The following is a 19020-nucleotide window of genomic DNA, read 5'->3' as shown; positions in this document are numbered from 1 at the left end:
GAGACCCTTGCGATATAGAATCAAGTCGTGAGGAAAAGTTATAATAATGAGGTTCTCGTGTTGGGACTATTGAACTTGGGATGCAATAGTGAGGTGTTATTTCATATCACAGGGTTAAATGTGAGTTGCAATTTTGTAGTTTTTGAAAAATGGGATTGTGATGTGGTGAACTTGGGGTGCAAACTACAATATGGCCACACCATGGTGATGTGTTTGCATGATTTCCATTGTAATTCTCATACTCTCTGAATCCATGTACTTACATTAGCCCCATTGCTTAATGATAGAAGTAATTCCGGCAGTAAGCACAGTGTATCGTTGTACTGTAAAAAATGGATTTGATCATTTTGTTGTTTGCCTACCCTAATGTAGCTCCCAATTTATTGATAAAAGTATATTTTTTTCAATAAGCAAGGAATGAGTATTGTAGTTGCGATGTAGCTAAGTTGTTAAATGGGTAAGGAGTGCAATGGGAAGCCCCCTATGCAAAAGGGTCGTAGATGTTCTAACATGACATTTGATATTATTGATGAGATATTTAATTAACGAAAGGCATTAAAAGAAAATTACATTAATGCAATGAAATGATTAAGTGTCATTGTGACAACTCGTTGATTGTGCAAGCATTAAATGACTGCCAGAGTTATTACAAACCTCATAATGTGGTTTTGTAAATGCGGTTATTGTATCGAAGCATTGCATACATGTGTTGGGTTTATTTAAATAACTTGGGGTTAAGAAACCACCAATTCAATTTGAAAAGCCTTTAGTCCTTTCGTTTTCTTCATCTTAGTTACAACTTACATTCCCTACAACCACCATCTTCTTCATCTCTAGTGACTATTAACCATAAATAGAAATCATGGCTGAGAGTGAGTCAACTTTCACTGTTGTTGTTGTTTCTATTCACCCGTTCGAGGCTTTCCTATATCATTTGGACATGGAAAATTTGGCAAGGAAAGCAACAAATTTGCATAGCTAAGAGACATGCCAAAGTTTTCATCCTCTTGTGTCATTGTTAAAAGGGGAAGATCATCAATTTGATGTCATAGAGGGGCCTGAGTTGTGCTTCTACAATGTGTTCTTGAAGGAAATCATAAAAGATGGGAAAATTGGGTTTTGAGCAACCCTATGCTTTGATAAGTTTCTTTTCTCTAGTGGATTGCTTATTTCAATTATTCGTTTCAAGGGTATGGCAAGGAGGAGGGGGTAGAGTACATGGAGCCTCTATTGGCTCATTGGTGTATAAAGGACAGACACCTTCTTGGAGGCATTTGGGGAATTTAGAATTTTTTCAGAAGATGTGTCTTTACTGTTTGTACTATGCATAATAGAGGATTTCACACCAACGCAACTAGCCAACACATGCTATTTACCATATGTAAGTACATGGGTTTAAACATTATGGGAATTGTGATGGAAGTCATGCAAACAAAACCATAGTGTGGCTATACTATAGTTTCGGCCCCAAATTCTCATCGCATCACAATCCGTCTTTTCATAAACTACAAACTCACAACTTGTATTTGATCATTGCATCACAAAACCACTATTAGCCCTGGCCAGAAAACCTTGTTAACGTATTGCTCTATAGGCTGATCTCACATCGTAAAGGCTTCCTACGCTTTGAAGGCATCTCGCCTTAGCACCACTTCGCAACAATACAACAATGCAGTTCTTTCATACTCATATTGCGATGTCAAACTAACACTTGGGAGTTTTAGAGAAGAAATTCTTACAACGTAACTAGGTTAAGTTCTATAAGGGGCAATAGCTACACTAGTGCTCATGTGTGGACCTTGAGGAAAAGAGCAAAACCCAGATTTCAGGATCTCCACATGAACACATGATGACACCCCAATCGTCTTACATGTGTTAGATCTAACAGAATAACAAACTTTCTCATTGCATTTATAAATAGGAGAAGGGTTTTCCCTCCTTTACATCCTTCATGTTTATGAATAGGAGACATTTGATACTCTACTCACCTCAGTCTTCTAGAACCCCTAGAGTCATCTATCATCCTTCAAGTAGACCTCCTCTTTTGCCTTACCTTCCTTGCCTATATTAGAATCTTTGGCTTGTTTCCTAAGCACGGGGATGGCCACAAGGAAGACCAATTTGACCCCTATCTCTAACAACTCTATAAAGGACCTGCAATAGAACAATGACATTGAAACCTAGTTCAACTTTGAAGATGGTGAGTTCGAGAACCTCGTCGATAAAGTTTATAACCTCACAAATAGAGTCATTAATATTGAAAAGTAGGTGGGCACCATCCATGTCAACCTCCAAAATGTAAATCGAATTGATGCTTTGGAGTGCCAATAATTTGAAACCAAGGAGTCGCTCATGTAGACACTCCAACGTCCTTAGACTCATCCCCCACTACTAGTCCACCATTAGCATTAGGTTGCGACCTAGTTTCCTACCCAAACTCAACCACAAAACCAAAACAAATCAACTGGAACCCCTCAGACCCTCACATTAGATATGCCTGATCTAGCGTTTCAGACACCACCCCTTCCTCTCAAACTAAACCAAAGCCTTTTAATAATTAGTTTCACTAGAAGTTTAAGGCTTAGTCAGTAAGGCTCAACAGTTAACCAATATATTGAACTTGAATTAACCAAATTGCTGAACTAATGAAACCTATGGCTACAAAACAAATAAGTAAATAATATAATAGGACTTGTAGGGGTTAGTAGTCAAAAGTTAATCATAGTAAAGATAAAGATTGCTAACAAGAAAGATAGAAACTGAAATGTTAATTAACCAATTAAGATTTGTACCCTACTATTAGGTTAGTGGATCTACAATTAATAAACAATAAGAGTTGTAAATAAAAATAACTGTAGAAAAGAAAGAAGTTGCTGAAATGTAAAACAAGCACAAAGTAACGGGTAGTTGCACCTGATGGTCTGCCTTTCCAGTTGGAGAGAGAAGACTAGCCACAAAGAAGTAAGTAGTAATGAAATGGGGCTGCTACAAAATAGTTGAGATATGGACCAGCTATAAGAACAACAAGTATAAACAACAATAATAACAGTAAATGTAAAGGCAATTAGTATGTTAGTGTAATTAATGAAATTAGTAAAGTTAGTAGACCATATTACTGCATTAAGAGATCATGTATCTTGAGGATAAACAATTAGAAACACAATAAAAGGAAAATGTTTGCAAGATCTCAAGTACTCAAGTTAATGTAGTTATATGAGATATTGGCAAATAAAATGAACTGCAAAACTTGCAAGAATAAGAAAAGAAAACAAATAAGGCAAGTGGATATTTTTATAAAGGTTCAGCCAACCCTGCCTACATGGCTACATCCTCTACCTCGAACCACCATTGAAGATTTTTCCACTAATCGACTGGACTTCATAAGTGTTAGCCAAGCCTTTATAACGAACAAGACTTCATGAGTGCCTGCAATACCTTTACAGTTGGACTTACACCAAGTGTTAACAAGACCCAAACCAGTAGGGCTTCTAAGTGCCTAAAAACCTTATAGTTTAGCTTAACAAAGGTGCCAACAAGACATTAATGCTGTTTAACAAAATTGAACACATACATGCTCAAAGATCTTCCACTAATAACATTGGATCAAGTTTACAATGCAAGAGCAGAATTGGCACATTGGGAAAGGGTGAGAACTCAAGTACCAAAGCCCCAACGGGGACACATGGCAATTCCCTAACTAGTCTATATGGCATAGATCGATCCAATCTTCTAGAAATAAGCCATTAAAGAAATTTCTAGAAGGAAAAAAGGTCTTCAAGAATGAAAAACTATAATTAGGAATCCAAGAATAGGAGAGTTCTAATAGAATTCCTTATTCTCCCCTCATGATCCCTAAGAGGTTTTGTTCCAACCTCCAAAGACTCCATTTATTGCCTTCTCCCTCTCTCTCTCTCTCTCTCTCTCTCTCTCTCTCTCTCTCTCTCTCCCCTATCCCTCTATCTCACTCTCTCAGATCCTAGATTCCCTTTTCTTTGCTTCCTCCAATGGCCACCCTTTCAAGGTGCTCATTTTTGCCATCCTTCAAGCAAAGACCCCTTTGAGTGTCAACCCACACCCACTTAACAAGTTTCATCTTTTGTTGCCATCATATCAATTAATCCTCTAGCTTATATCATTTTTGGGGGTCAAGCTAAGGTATAAGGTTGATGAAAGATCAAAATATCAATACGCCCAATACCATCAAGTGGGTTTGATGTATATTGATATTATTATTATTATTATTATTATTATTAACCTTAAAGTTTGGTAATATAGTTGCAAAGAGACCCCATTTCTTGAATCCTCTAACAAGAGGCACAAAAAATGTCCAAAATATCCATGCATTCCAAATTCATGCTACCCCAAACCATTCCATCTCTTTTTTCAAAATTGAATTGTTTTCCAAATATGACCTTCATATCAATTGCTCAAAGGTAAAGCTACAATTTTAAACTCTTTTATTCATATTTTTTGTTGTTCATACAGTTTATATTGTTTATTTCTATAGCTACTAGCCTCAATTGTAAATGTGTGGGTATTTTGGACATTTTGTGCTCTTGTTAGAGGATTATAATAGAGGGGGTCTACTTGCAACTATGTTGGAAAGTTCAAGGAGGTAGTTGTAATTACCAAAGTTTAGGGGAGGTTTCAACAACAATAAGAAACTTTAGGGGAGGCTTTAACAATTTACCCTTATTATTATTTGATTTTATCAACATTAGAGGGTTGCAAGCTACAAAGGTATGAATGCTTGGAAGCTTTAGGTAATGCTCTAAATGATGAATATCTATCAAGTAATCTTCTAAGGTGTGACATTGAATTAACAAGATACAAATGCCTCCTCTCCACTCACAACCCTGAATGCAAGTTTTCCTATTGTAGGTATACAGTGTATGCTCAGACCCTCAGAGAACATCGAATACCGAAACTAACACCACAAGGTTGCATGCGAGCAACTCGTAGACAACCTTCCTATTGTAATTAACCCGCAATGCACCACAAGCTTTGTGATGAACTCACAACGTGTATCTTAAAATCACAATAAACCCGAGATTCACCGAGCCAACTTGGTGCCCGAACCAAAAGAAACCACGACCAAACCTAGGACATGGCCCCACGCCCGTTTGAAAGTGCAAAAAATTGATGATTCGCTAAACGCGCAATGAACCCATGGCTTACAAGCCCACTTGCAACCCAAACTAAGAGAAGCCCAGGTTGAACCCATGGCAAGGCCCACGCGTGCCTAGATGTCACAGGGGTAGTTCTACAGTGGAAGAAACCCGTGCGGCGTCTAGGCCAAGGTAAGCCAGGACAAGCCTTTGTATGCTTAGAGGCTAGGAGTTGCCCGATGAGATGGCTCCACCAAGGTCAGTAGCACTGGATCATGACCTCAAGTCGCATGGTCGGGGCACTCTGTTGGCTCTGGCCGGTCCATGGGAGGCGCCACTTATGTGCTAAAGGGGGACAACCATAATGCAAGGCGACTGTGCGCCGATAAGGTGACTTGGCACCGATGTGAGGGGTCTCCTATATGCCGATGATGATGGGCACCTGTGTGCCATGTTGAGAGGCAACCGGTTGGGCCGAAACACATCCGTGCGCTAGAGGTAGCAGAATAGCTCAATCAGCTTGGGCAAGGGGCTGGCGAGATAAAGGGTCATGCTTGAGCCAGGCCCGCATGCCAAGCCTCCCTTGAGTGTCGGCAGCGCAGTGTCGGTCCATGCACTGTCCCGATGAGCATGTGTACGCCCATGAGGAACCCTGGTAGCCATGCTAGCCATTAACCAGGGCCGCCTCACAAGGGATGATGGTCTAAGAGTGCCAAGGTTAGGCACCCAAGGAGGTCGACCACCCCTCCTCAAAGAGTACGTTAAGCTTTTAGAGGTATGCCTGAATATGACATCAGTTCTCCCAAAAATCTTATAGGCGAAAATAATGGTGATGCCCCTTAATGTAAGCCTAGCAAGCATAGGCAAGGCTAAGCCTGTGTCAGACCGTGACAGGCTCCCCCACTCAATTCATTGTCGTCCTCGACAATGACTCCTTCCGTGAATGGGCGTCTGTGTCCCGCGCCATCCACTTGTGTGCCAGTTCCAGGGTTCGTCTATCCAGCCCGGGTCTCGCCTATGTTGGTGTCCATTTATGGGGACGGAACCATTTCACCATTCTGGCCTGCCTGGATTTCACCCCCTGTGTTGAGGTTACTCAAACCGCGCAATGGCTATGCCATTGAACTATGAAAGAAGGGCCCTCGAAGAAATTGTGTGTGGTGCTTCGCGGAGGTCCGCCCCATGTATCATCTTACCTCAAGGCTTGGCTGTCTTCTTAGTAGCTTTTCGGTGGTGCTACCGAACACGCTGATAGGTCTACTCCTGTTGTTGGCAATGTGTGTTGGGTTTACCCTTTCACCATGCTGGCCTGTAGACTTCACCTCGTTGTTTGCGGGTTACTCAAACCAAGCCATGGCTTATGCTCGTTTGGCCCTCGAAACTACACTTCACCTCACCGGTTCGGGCTACACCTTCGCTCGAGGGGGCCACAATGTTTTGCTGCCTCAAGGAGATCTGACCGCAATGTGTGCGAGTGTGGCAACTTTTACCCATGATGTTGCCGAACATGCACTCGCCTTTTGATGTGCACTGTTGCTGCGAGTGTTTCGCCTTGTAGTTGAACTGAGCATGTTCACCTGATGCATTGCCGATGTAGGGCTGCCATGCTCCAACGGCCAGTGTACCCACATTCCTATCATTCCAATATTGTGGCTTCAACCGAGGACCCAATCTGAGCAAAACTACCACTTCAGTGATATTCCTTGACTAACTGTCGACACTGACCAATTTCGGACTGCTGTCCCCGCCTTACTAGTGCGTTAGAAAAAGTTACGGAACAATGGCTCATCTGTCATGAAACCAAGATGTAGGCGCACCGCCCACAACTCACTAAAATGAACAGCAACTGATGTCCGTAAGGAAGCATGCCGCTCCCCCACTCAAACTGCCACAATATGCCTTCCATGAAAAGGCTCACGTGTCTGCCCCCGCATGAGCACAACAACCAATGCATCTGCCCCTGCAAGGGAAGCTGTTTAGGGTATTTGGAATGGGGACATGAACAAAGAGCCTCTCGGCAGGCCTGATGTGCAATCTGCTTGATCCTGGGTGGAAGTTTCTAGGGACTGCACCCCACAATGTGCTGCTTGTCGTGATAACCGCTTCAACTGGCCCTGGGCTAATCTGCTTGACACCAATTGCGACAGCAATTGGCTAGCTTGCTCTGATACCAACTGTCGCGGGGGTAGTTCTACAGCGGAAGAAACCCATGCGGCGTCCAAGCCAAGGTAGGCCAGGACAAGCCTTTGTATGCTTAGAGGCTAGGAGTTGCCCGATGAGATGGCTCCACCAAGGTTAGTAGCACTGGATCATGACCTCAAGTCGCATGGCCGGGGCACTCTACTGGCTCTAGCCGGTCCATGGGAGGCGCCACTTACGTGCTAAGGGGGGACGGCCATAATGCAAGGCGACTATGCGCCGATGAGGTGACTTGGCACCGATGTGAGGGGTCTCCTGTATGCCGATGATGATGGGCACCTGTGTGCCATGTTGAGAGGCAACCGGTTGGGCCGAAACACACCCGTGCAGTAGAGGCAGCGGGATAGCTCAATCAGCTTGGGCATGGGGTTGGCGAGGTAAAGGGTCATGCTTGAGCCAGGCCCGCATGCCAAGCCTCCCTTGAGTGTCAGTTGCGCAGTGCCGATCCATGCACTATCCCCATGAGCATGTGTGCACCCATGAGGAACCCTGGTAGCCATGCTAGCCATTAAACAGGGCCGCCTAGCAAGGGATGATGGTCTAGGAGTGCCAAGGTTAGGCACCCAAGGAGGTCAACCACCCCTCCTCAAAGAGTACATTAAGCTTTTAGAGGTCTGCCTAAAGATGACATCAGTCTTTTAGAGGTCTGCTAAGACTGTGTCAGACCGTGACACAGAGCCATGTGGAACCTACACCATCAAAAGATGTGGCGAGGTGCCACATAGGATTAACAAGACACCGCCCGCCAAGTGGTGATGTCATTAAATGCCACGTCAATTAAAATAAAGTGCACGAGAGGTAGTAGCACACATGAGTAATGAGGGAACTTGAGGAGAAGGAAAGCAATCCTTGGGAAAATCCTCATGAGACATGTGGCAAAACCTAGTGGCGCAGTTAATGACTGACAACAAGTCCAATATTCCCTTTCCCGATATGTCACAAGTACCTTTATCCCCTACTTTTTAGGATCCCAGGATCTCCATAAATAGATATCATCCTCGTATTGAAAATCGTTTGATACTCAACATTCGGCACTCGATACCCAACACTTAGTACTCAAGCATACCTCACTCCTGGATTTCTTACCCCTAGCACTTAGCCAAAGAGTCAATGTCCCTACCCGTCGGCCTCTCTCTGTCTTTCAAAGAGACCGATCCCATCCAAGCCTTACCCAACCTACAATAGAATCTCTAGTTCGTCTATGATCACAGAGAATGGCCTCATGAAGGATCAACCTTACTCCCATCCTTGAGGAGCAGAACAATGCCCTAGAGAACACCAATCTGAGAGTAGAGAACCAGCCAGAGATGGAAATGCCTATCCAGGCCGACATCGAGATACTTCTGAACAAAGTTTATGGGTTTGAGGCACTTTTCGAGAACATTTTTAGAAGGTTAGTAGAAATGCAGGAAGAAACAAGAAGTACCCTCCAGATTCTACTCAACCGTTCAGCCCAAGCTGAACAAACCCCTGCCGCCATTCTTCCTGGCGTCCCCAACTCCAATCCCAACCCTAGTCGCCACGCCTCCAACCAAACTCCCGCCATTTCCGTATTAAACAGTGTATGCCCTCAGTTCCAATCAGCTTCATGTACATTATGGCATATATTATAAATGAATAAAAGTACATATTTGATTCATGTTATATGGTGTGTTTTTGTGTAATACCCTTAAACTGGACACTTATGAGACTCGTGTTAGTTTAGAATATGCATAGCCGTTGGATAGACTTGGGGAGGTTTATCCTGCCAAGGCTGACACTAATGTGTTTGCAAGTCGGTTGGAGTGCTTGTCTTAGCTGTCAGGGTGAGACCTGAAGCACATGTAGTGTGGGTTTGCTTGAAACCCTGAATCAGACCATTTTCCGGTTATACCTTGGACCTTGGAGACAGATAGGAAAAATCGAAAACTTTCAGTTGACCCCTAGACTCGATTATGGTACTGCACTAGGTGTTGATTTAACTTAATTAATTAGAGTTTTACAGTTGATTTAAAGTGATTGGATCAATTATGTGAATGTTTCATGCATGTTATGTGTGATGTGTGATGTGCTACATACATGGGCCATAAGCACTTGTCCCATATTCATTCGTTACTGGCTTTTTATGCACACCATGGATGAATGCACATCGTTGCCATGGTGCCCTAAAGATCATTGGATGATCTCCCCTTTCAATGGGCCCCAGATCAGCTTCCTCCCCAAGAGGAATCGTGAGGAACCCTAGCTATTTTGGGCCCATTTGAATTGGACTTTAAGAAAGTTAGTGGGATCTACTTTGGTTTAACCTAAATAAAATATAGGGTCGGCTCGTTCCCTCCAGATTTATGTAAGTGCATGTTGTTAGACAGTTTTGTATGCCCTTAGCTTCAATCAAGAATGATGTACTTTATGAATTTATTGTAAATGAATAAAAGTACATATTTGATTCATGTTCCCTTGGTATGTTTATGTGTAATACCCTTAAACTGGACACTTAATGAGACTCGTGTTAGTTTAGAATGTTCACAGCCAGTGAGTCGGTCTAGGGAGACCTATCCTAATAAGGGTGACACTGATGTGCCACCAAATCGATTGGGGTGGCCTGTCTCAGCCACTAGGGTGAGACCCTAGGCACATGCAGTGTAGGATCAATTGAATCTTTGAACCAGACTAGATTTCTAGTGTCTAAAGATGAGGGCTATATCAATGATCTAGAGGCTCTTGGTTTAGGGCTTAATGATGACACTAAAATTGATGCTATTTTTAACTCTTTGCCACCCTACTTTAATCAGTTTATCATGAATTGCAATATTATTAAGCTAAAAATTAACCTTCAGGAGCTCAACAATATGTTGTAGACGGCTGAAGAACTAATTAAGAAGGATAGGCCGATTACCATGCTTGTTGAAGGTGGCAAATTAGGCAAGAAGAAGATGAAGGCAAAGAAGAAGATTTAGAAAAAAGTTGGCAAGACCAAAAAGCAGAAGAAGGATAAGACATTAGATGCATGTCACTTCTGCAAACAGATTGACCACTAGAAGAGGAATTATCCTCAATATATAGAGACCAAGAAATAAGGTAATTTTGTATCCTTATTAATAGAAACCAATCTGTTAGACACTTCTGCGTTTTGGTGTATTGACTATGTGGCTTCTACTTATGCATGTAACACATTACAGGGGTTCAAGACAAGGAAAAAGTTGAGTGATGGAGAAGTAACTCTTTATTTGGGGACTTTTGCAACTGTTGTAGCTACAACCATAAGAACTGTAGAATTGTTTTTAAGAAAATGAGTTATTTTACTTAAATACTGTCTTTATGTGTCGAATTTAAGAAGAAATTTGATTTTTGTTTCAAAATTGTGCTTGGATGGTTAATCTATTTTGTTCAATAATGTGATCACTATTAAACGGAATAACAAAGTCCTACTTACGAAAAATTTGAGAATGGTCTCTATGTTCTCCATCATTCTCTAGAAACCAACTTAACTGAAACTATATCGGAAATAAGTCTCAAGAAAAGAACACGTGAAACAGTTAATCCCACATGCCTGTGGCATTACTGACTTGGCCACATTAACATAGATCGTATCAAAAGGTTGGTAAAGGAAAGTCCTTCTCTAGAAACCAACTTAACTGAAACTACATCAAAAATAAGTCTCAAGAAAAGAACACGTGAAATAGTTAATCCCACATGCCTGTGGCATTACTGACTTGGCCACATTAACATAGATCGTATCAAAAGGTTGGTAAAGGAAAGTCCTTTAGATTTTTTCACTATAGAAGATTTTTCAACCTGTGAACCTTGCCTTCAGGGTAAGATGATGAAACAACCATTTACGGGAAAGCCTGAAAGATCTACAGGCACACTTGACCTAATACATACTAATGTATGTGGTCCCCTAAATGTTAGGATACTTAACCATCACGCTTATTTTATAACATTTACCGATGATTATTCACGGTATGGTTACGTATAAACCTAATGAGACATAAGTCTGAATCTTTTGAAATGTTTAAAGAGTTCAGACAAGAGGTCAAGAAACAGTTGGGGAGACAGATTAAAGCCCTTCAATCAGATTGAGGAGGTGAATATCTCTCCGACGAATTCAGGGACTACTTAAAGAACAATGAGATTGTTTCACAGTTAGCTCCTCCTGCTACGGCACAATTAAATGGTGTGTCAGAGAGGAGGAACTGAACTTTATTGGATATGGTTCGACCACTTCTTGTACACTTGGAACTACCTACATTCTTTTTGGGGTATGCATTAGAGATTGACATATACGTACTGAACTGGGTTCCAACCAAATCCGTTCCTAAGACTCCATATGAGCTATGGATCGGTAAGAAACCAAGTGTAAGACACTTAAAGATTTGAGTTTGTCCAGCACATGTTAAAAAGACTATTGTAGACAAATTGGAATCCAAGACCAGCCGTTGCCTTTTTGTAGGCTACCTCAAAAGCTTTATAGGATATTTATTCTTTGACCCAAAAGAGTGAAATGTGTTTTGTAGTCAAAATGCCAATTTCTTGGAAAAATATTACATTCTGAACAATCATCATCAAGAAATTGTTTTTGATGAAGAGAGCTCAGGGGTAATGGGAGATGTCCCACAGGCTCCAAAAAACAGCCAACCTAGAAGGTCTACCTAGGTATCTTGGCCTCTAGTTTGTTACGATTATGATCAAGAAAGTTACTTGATGGAAGCCATGAACAGTGAGTAAGATCCCATGACTTATCGGAAGCTATGTTAGACATAGATTCCTTGAAGTGGGTAGATGCCGTGAGAGCTGAGATGGACTTAATGGAAACCAATAGAGTTTGAACTCTCGTATATCGGCCCCTGGGGTAAAAGCAATTGGTTGCAAATGGATATATAAGAAGAAGAAGGGCCCCGATGGCAAGATTGAGACCTACAAGACTCATATTGTAGCGAAATATTACACTCAAAAAGAAAGAATTGATTATGAGGAAACATTTTTAATACAGAAAAATCAACAAATAGCGGCAATTTCAAAAGGGGATGAACAACAACCGCCGCTAAAAATAATACTCTGTAGCGGCAGTCATTTAAAATTGTCGCTATACACATTAAAATTGTCGCATGATGCGAATGAAAACTATTTCCCTCCTCTTCCTTTTCTCACTCTCTTCCCGCCTTTTTATCTCCTACACTTACTTTGTGGCATTCAAAACTCTCACCCAGACGACTCCCATTCACGCCTTTCGAAGACATGAAATGAAAATGGAGATTAGAGCAAAGCACACCACAAGCTAGGGTTTTTTTTGGGAAACCACCTGCGATTGACACTTGGGATTTGTCTTTTTGAGAGGAACTATTAACCTAGATCTCAAAAGAGTAAAGTGGAGCAGAGCGGAAGCTCCATTCCTTTTGATTTCGAAGAAAAATAGTGGCATCATCTCCACTAGATCTCAAAAGAATTCCATTTTTGCTATTGAGGCACTATTAATCTCTCCCTCAAATCATCCATATTGCTAATTTGTGGTATGCTTATCTCATCTTGGAAAAAAATTATTATTTTTAATTGATTCCATCTATGCATTTACCATGAGTCATATCTTTCATTTTTTTTCATCCTTGTTAATCAAATAAAATTTCGTGAGATTAAACAAGTAGTAGTTAAATTGGAAGGCTAACCCTTGGAGAAGCAACATGAGCTGATTTAAAGTGTTGGCATGAAATCGCTGTTATATATAAGGTACATTTGAGAAAAAGTGTTGGTCTTTATACGTATTTGAACATCTATGATGTGTACGAGGTTAAACCACGGCTGGAGTAGCCAGACAAGGATGCATATGGGGGATGGATGCCAGGGCCCAAGGCTCTTTTCTAACTTTCTTAATTTCTGTTTTTTGTTAATTTGTTTGGCTATTTACAGCACACACCTGAATTTCTTTTCTTCTAACTAAAAAGAAAAATTCATGATTCCTAAACCCTAGCGAATGGCCCATCTAGTGGTCCATGTGCAGCTGGTAGTTCTGAATCCTCCAATTAATTCTTCTTCTCAATGATATAGGTCGACTCTCCAGTATTACAGAACACATACATGAGGTTTAATGACATTGCAATTATTTCTTATCTTTATATCAGGATTTTGGAATCAAATACAACATGGAAAATGGCGGGTCAGCTCCGGAAGCTATAACGAACCAGATTTATGAGAACACAAAAACAATAAAGGAATGCTTCATTGTAGAAGACCTTCCAGATGTATTCCTATAAGCTTGACATCAAGTCTACCCTTTGAGTATCATAACTGTGTTTTCTTTGATCATGTTATTATTATTACCATTTTCAATACTTTGTTTAGGTGGATAATTCTACCATAGGTGTGACAAGCTTTGGGGGGCCTGAAGGAGAATTTGACATTGATGTTTTCGATTCAACTAGTGATTATGTGAAACTGATGAAGTAAGCAATCTTTTCTTTTTCTTTTTTTTTTTTCAATTTTTTCAAGGAATGAACAAAGTTCTAAATTTCTATTAATTTCATGCTTCATTGTTCTGAACTTGATTAAACATGGTAGTGATATATGGTCATATAATGATCACTGCCAAATCCTATGTCATTATTTTATACATTGATGTTGATGCAGCTGAACCTTTTCCTCTCATTGTAAAAGATTACATTGCATCTTGTATCCATGGATCAATCCTCCAGGTTAAGGGAGTTGTAGCTGCTGGAACTTTTACATAATTTATATGCTCAATCATATATGAGTGTAATGATATTTACACATACTTACGAGTTTAATCATATTTACACATTTATAAGCATGCAGCAAAATGAAAAGAATTTGCAGTCTAGTATGCCACTCTAATGCATGAGGCTGAAGTGATTTCCCTTCTGACAAGCCGGCATAGGAACTGATAGACAGCAGGACTTAGCCTCCTTATCCGTTGAAGGGAATTTTGTCAATTCAATTAGATGGAGTAAAGTGATCTAAGATTATTCTTTTGTTGGAGAAAATGGCTGATAACATGTGAAGGTTTACCCTGTATGAAATATTCTAGGATATGCTGAGTTTTGTATTTGCTTGAAGTGAGATCCAGTTAATTTCTGATTGGACAAGATATGTTTCGACTTTTATCTCATGGCTAGAAGTATTGTATAAATATGATTCTTAGGGTCCGTTTGGTTCTGACTTCTAACTTTTAAGCTAGCAATATAGTGTTGTTTTGTTCTCTTTAAAACATGGGATGCGAGACAACAAGAGTAGCTATTATTAATCCATTCCCTGTATAGTGATTGCTTGGGCTATAACTGTATGAATGCAATTCCTTTCTTGTCTTCATGTTGTTCATGCATAAGAGAAGAGGTGAGAAACATATTCATGCCCATAAGATGTGAATGATGCAACTTTTCTTTTCTTGTATTTTTTATCAACTAGATGATAATTTATTGAAAACGATTAGCAAGAAGAGGCAAAATTATGGTAATTTGCCTTTCCTCCCATCACTGCATAGCAGAGACGATGGATAGGCCTTAAAATGCACCAAAACAATAGAACCAAATTTCTTTGCTTCTATGAATCTAAGTAATGAGCAAATCTATTATAGTAATTAAATAGTTATAAGGCTCCCAAAGACAGTGGTTTTGGTAATTATGTTTGAAAGGCATAGATAAATTACACATTTACGCCTTCTTTTGAGCTTTGACCAAATGGAGACCTAGGGTTCAGGTTCCCTTGAAAATGGATAGCATAGAAGTACCACATAATGGATCACTTAAATGTTAATCTCATGATACAATCTGTTTATCAGATATGTCATTCACTTCAGCCAGTATTCCACCATTTTCAACAGGCGTCTCCTCCATCCTTCTTTACTTCTTCATTCTCTTGACATATGATTAACTGACTCCCTTTTCTTTTTGCAGCAATAAAAATTAAAAGGGGGATTATCCCTGTGTATCATTTTTATTCGACTTGAATGCTTGTAGGTACATTATGGTTTTTTTCCATGAAGCATTATGATTCATTTCCATCATTCCTGCTAGGAGATGGAACTGTTGCAGTTTGAAACTATTATGGCCATGAAAACATGTTATGGTTCTTTCCCATGAAAACAGTTTGTTTCTTTTACATGAAAACATTTCGAAAGTCCCTGAACCATATGTGTACTCACAGCCATGAATTTGCTTTTGAATACTCAATTTCATTATCCTTTTACTTTGTTCACATAAACCCTGCTACCTATTTTGTTCCATGTAGGGCCATATAATTGAAACCTTTTCCCTGTTTCATAATTTCCTGCATTTTTATCTCATTATTTACATGGCTGTATGTTTAATTACTAAGCTGGTGCATGTGCAAAAGGAGTAAAAAAGCATATGTTTAATTAAAGATGGTGTGCAAAAGGAGCAGCAAACTTAATAGGCTCTGTGACAGAAATATCCACTATCACTTCGTTGCTGAGAAAGTAGTCTGTAGTTTAAGTGCTGTGTGCAGCAGGTAAGTGCATATCCACTAATTTGTGATTCTTGCATGGTAACGATGGTGTTGCATGTTTTGATGTTTCAGTTGGGTGGGCCATCATGGACAGTACAGCTGGGCAGAAGAGATGCGACCACGGCAAGTCTAAGTGCTGCCAATAGCGACATCCCTGCTCCAACCTTGGATCTTGGTGGCCTTATATCTGCTTTCTCAAAAAAGGGTCTTACTGCCAAGGAAATGGTCGCTCTTTCAGGTGAGTAAAACCAGTACAAATGCCAAGAGCATATGGATTCTTGTCTCATCTGCCCTTCTGAATTAATTCAAGTGGTTGTCAAAAGCGCTGTTTCCATTAGCTGAGTACTACGCACAATCCATGAATGAATCCATCTGATCATTAATTCTCCTTAATTAATTATCATCTTCTTCTGTTTTAATGTGTGTATATATATACATAGGAGCTCACACCATCGGGCAAGCTAGGTGCACAAGTTTCAGGCTCGCATCTACAGCAAGACTAATATAAATTCTTCCTTGGCGACATCATTGAAGTCCAACTGTCCGAGTACTGGTGGAGACAACAATCTCTCTCCCTTTGACGCTAAAAGCCCTACAGCTTTTGATAATGCTTATTTCAAGAGTTTGGTGAACAACAATGGACTTTTACACTCGGATCAGTGGAATTCCATTATTTTTGTTGTATCGATTCTTTAGTGGACATGCATGGCATTGTATATTTCTGCTGTTCTTGAACTTATGGCTACCTCGCTAGGTAACATTGTTCTCTAATGTTTTGTTTCAATTCAATGAAGACAAACGCAAGGCAGGAAAGGACGACATGATGCAGCAACCACCCGCCAAGAAAGTGGCAACAGATGGACCAATGGGCATTGTACCTCCTAACTCCTTGCCGGCAAACATGCAAGGGACCGTTGATGGATTTCCAAATGCTTCAGGGCCATCCAATTTGGGCCCATCATCATCTGGACAAGTCACAAACGATAGCATTTCAAGGAGCAGCGGTAAGAGGGAGGATGATGGTCGAGCAACCAAGATGTCAACTATCCTCAGTCAGGCTTGGAAGGAGGATGTGGATGTTGGACATCTGCTGGCTTCTCTTTTTGAGCTATTTGGCGGGAACATGTTCTCCTTCACTCCTAGACCTGAGATGTCTTTCTTCTTGTGATCAAATAAATATGGGTTGGATTTTTGTAAATGATCAGTTAAATATGCTCTTACTTGTAATTCACAAATACGTGAGAAGGTAAATTCAATAGTTTACCATGAGAATAAAGAAGTCCAAGGCTGTCGCTAAAACAACCTTTTTGCGGCAGCCAGGTGAGCATTAGCGGCAATCGTGATTGCCGCTAAAAACAACTTTTAGCGGCAGTTTAGGATTTATACCGGCAACCGCGAAAACTACCGCTAGAACATCTAGCGACAGTTCTTTTAGCGGTAGTTTGCCAGCTGCCGGTAAAGACTGCCGCTAAAAGTCATTTTTCTTGTAGTGTTTCGCCCGTGGCCATGCTTAAATCTATAAGGATCCTACTAACTGTAGCAGCAAACTATGACTACAAGATTTAGCAAATGGATGTCAAAATTGCGTTCTTAAATGGAGATTTTACTGAAGATATCTATATGCAACAACCGCAAGGTTTCATTGCTGTGGATCAGGAACACATGGTGTGTAAACTCAATCGATCCATATATGGACTCAAGAAAGGTTTTAGGAGCTAGAACATCCGGTTTGACTCTACTGTCAAACAATTTGACTTTGAGCAGAATCCGGATGAGTCCTGTGTTTATAGGAAGATAATGGGAGATAATGTTACATTCTTAGTTCTGTATGTAGATGAAATTCCACCAATCCTTGCCTTCCCCTACACTGACCCGATAGCAAAGGCCCCTCTTAACCAAGACAAGCTGAGGGAGTATGTCTAGGGGCTGATGGTTGAAATCCATAGTTAGGCTTAGGACTCGGTCATCCTACAAAAACCTTATTCTGACCGTATCTTGTGCAAACCCTACCCTGTCGGGTACACCCCTCCTCAGCAATGGCCACAATACGACGGACAGAGAGGCAGCCCGTAGGAGTACATCAGCAAGTTCGAGGATACCCTCAGTTCCTTCACTCTCGACGGGGACCTCAAAGTACACGAGTTCTCGAAGTCATTGACCGACTCGGCATACACATGGTTCGTGAGTCTCACCCCTAGGAGAATCGATTCATGGGGTGAACTAGCCAAGAAGTTCTTATCGTAGTGGTTCACCTTGGAGAGAATACTAATAATGGCTGACCTACGAAACGTAGAGCAAGGACCAAGGGAGGATCTTCTGGCCTACATTATGAGGTCCCAAAAACTTAGACACTCCGTCTTCGATAGGCATGCTACTGAGAGAAGTTTCAACGAGTAGTGCATACAAGGCATGCGCCCTACCTACAGGATCAACATAAAAAACATTGAAGTTGAGACCTTTAGCTAGCTCTGGAGGTGCGCGGAGAGGACGGAGCGAACCGTCAAGGACACCTCTCCATACAATATAAATGAGGCGTACACAGTTGACAGGAAGCTCAGAAACAACGAAGGAGTTAGACAGGGGCCATACCAGCGTGACAATGCCCTAAGAAGAAGGAATGTCCCTCCCCCTTCCCGTGCACAAGGGAGGAGGTTATAATGATATTAAACAAGTTTGTTGAAGATAGGGCCATCAACCTGCCGCCACCACTATGGACCCAGAGAAAGACAAGCGCGGCGGGAGGTGGTGCAACTTCCATAAGATGCCACATCATGACTTGATGGATTGCTTCACCCTGAGAAGTCTATTTGTATAGAAGGTAAAGCTGGACCAGTTTGTCAAAAAGGATCCAACACGTGTAGAAAATGACCCCCTCTAAGCCCATACCCAGGAAGGAAGTATCAGTGTAGTTGGAGCAGCCAGTCAGTACCAATTTGATGCTATAATAGAAAACCTAGAGCAAAACCCAGAGCTACAACAATTTTTCATCAAGCAAGGGGCCAACACAACAACGCTGAAATTGGTCATTAGAGCACTGGTAGAAGTCTTTAGGCACCCGCTACAGCCTTACAGGTGTGACCTCAATAGTGTGGAATTCACAGTGGAAGACATGTTGGCCGTTGACCCCCTCCACAACAGACCCCTATACATCATGGCGAAAATAGGGGTTTCGAAATGAGAAGATCGATGGTTGACCCAGGAATCTCCGTCATTCCATCCACACATTGGAATTTATGAACGCCCAGAAAGAGGACATCAA

The 19020-nt window shown here is 41.1% G+C and overlaps 1 protein-coding gene across 1 annotated transcript; it reads left to right on the top strand.

Annotated features, from left to right (window-relative positions):
* Nucleotides 1–12411: 12411 nt before the first annotated feature.
* Nucleotides 12412–17043, top strand: LOC104593868 (putative phosphoglucomutase, cytoplasmic 2). Its single transcript, XM_088887381.1, has 5 exons — nt 12412–12796; nt 13403–13522; nt 13623–13723; nt 15834–15999; nt 16202–17043. The coding sequence occupies exons 2-4, from the start codon at nt 13424–13426 to the stop codon at nt 15892–15894; spliced, it is 261 nt and encodes an 86-aa protein (XP_088743507.1). The 5' UTR covers nt 12412–12796; nt 13403–13423; the 3' UTR covers nt 15895–15999; nt 16202–17043.
* Nucleotides 17044–19020: the final 1977 nt, after the last annotated feature.

The sequence above is a fragment of the Nelumbo nucifera genome, chromosome 5, assembly GCF_055504915.1.
Source record: "Nelumbo nucifera cultivar China Antique chromosome 5, China Antique-T2T, whole genome shotgun sequence".
Taxonomy (NCBI): Eukaryota; Viridiplantae; Streptophyta; class Magnoliopsida; order Proteales; family Nelumbonaceae; genus Nelumbo; species Nelumbo nucifera.
The sequence above is the reverse complement of the archived record's forward strand: the minus strand, read 5'-3'. Positions and strand labels throughout refer to the sequence as shown.

What these genes read in the sequence shown, in the direction of transcription:
- LOC104593868 (XM_088887381.1), top strand. Translation starts at nt 13,424, where the DNA reads ATGGAAAATGGCGGGTCAGCTCCGGAAGCTATAACGAACCAGATTTAT. An exon ending in TTGTAGAAGACCTTCCAGAT is followed by an intron (nt 13,523 to 13,622) that starts GTATTCCTATAA and finishes TACTTTGTTTAG; the next exon opens with GTGGATAATTCTACCATAGG. An exon ending in GATTATGTGAAACTGATGAA is followed by an intron (nt 13,724 to 15,833) that starts GTAAGCAATCTT and finishes TTGATGTTTCAG; the next exon opens with TTGGGTGGGCCATCATGGAC.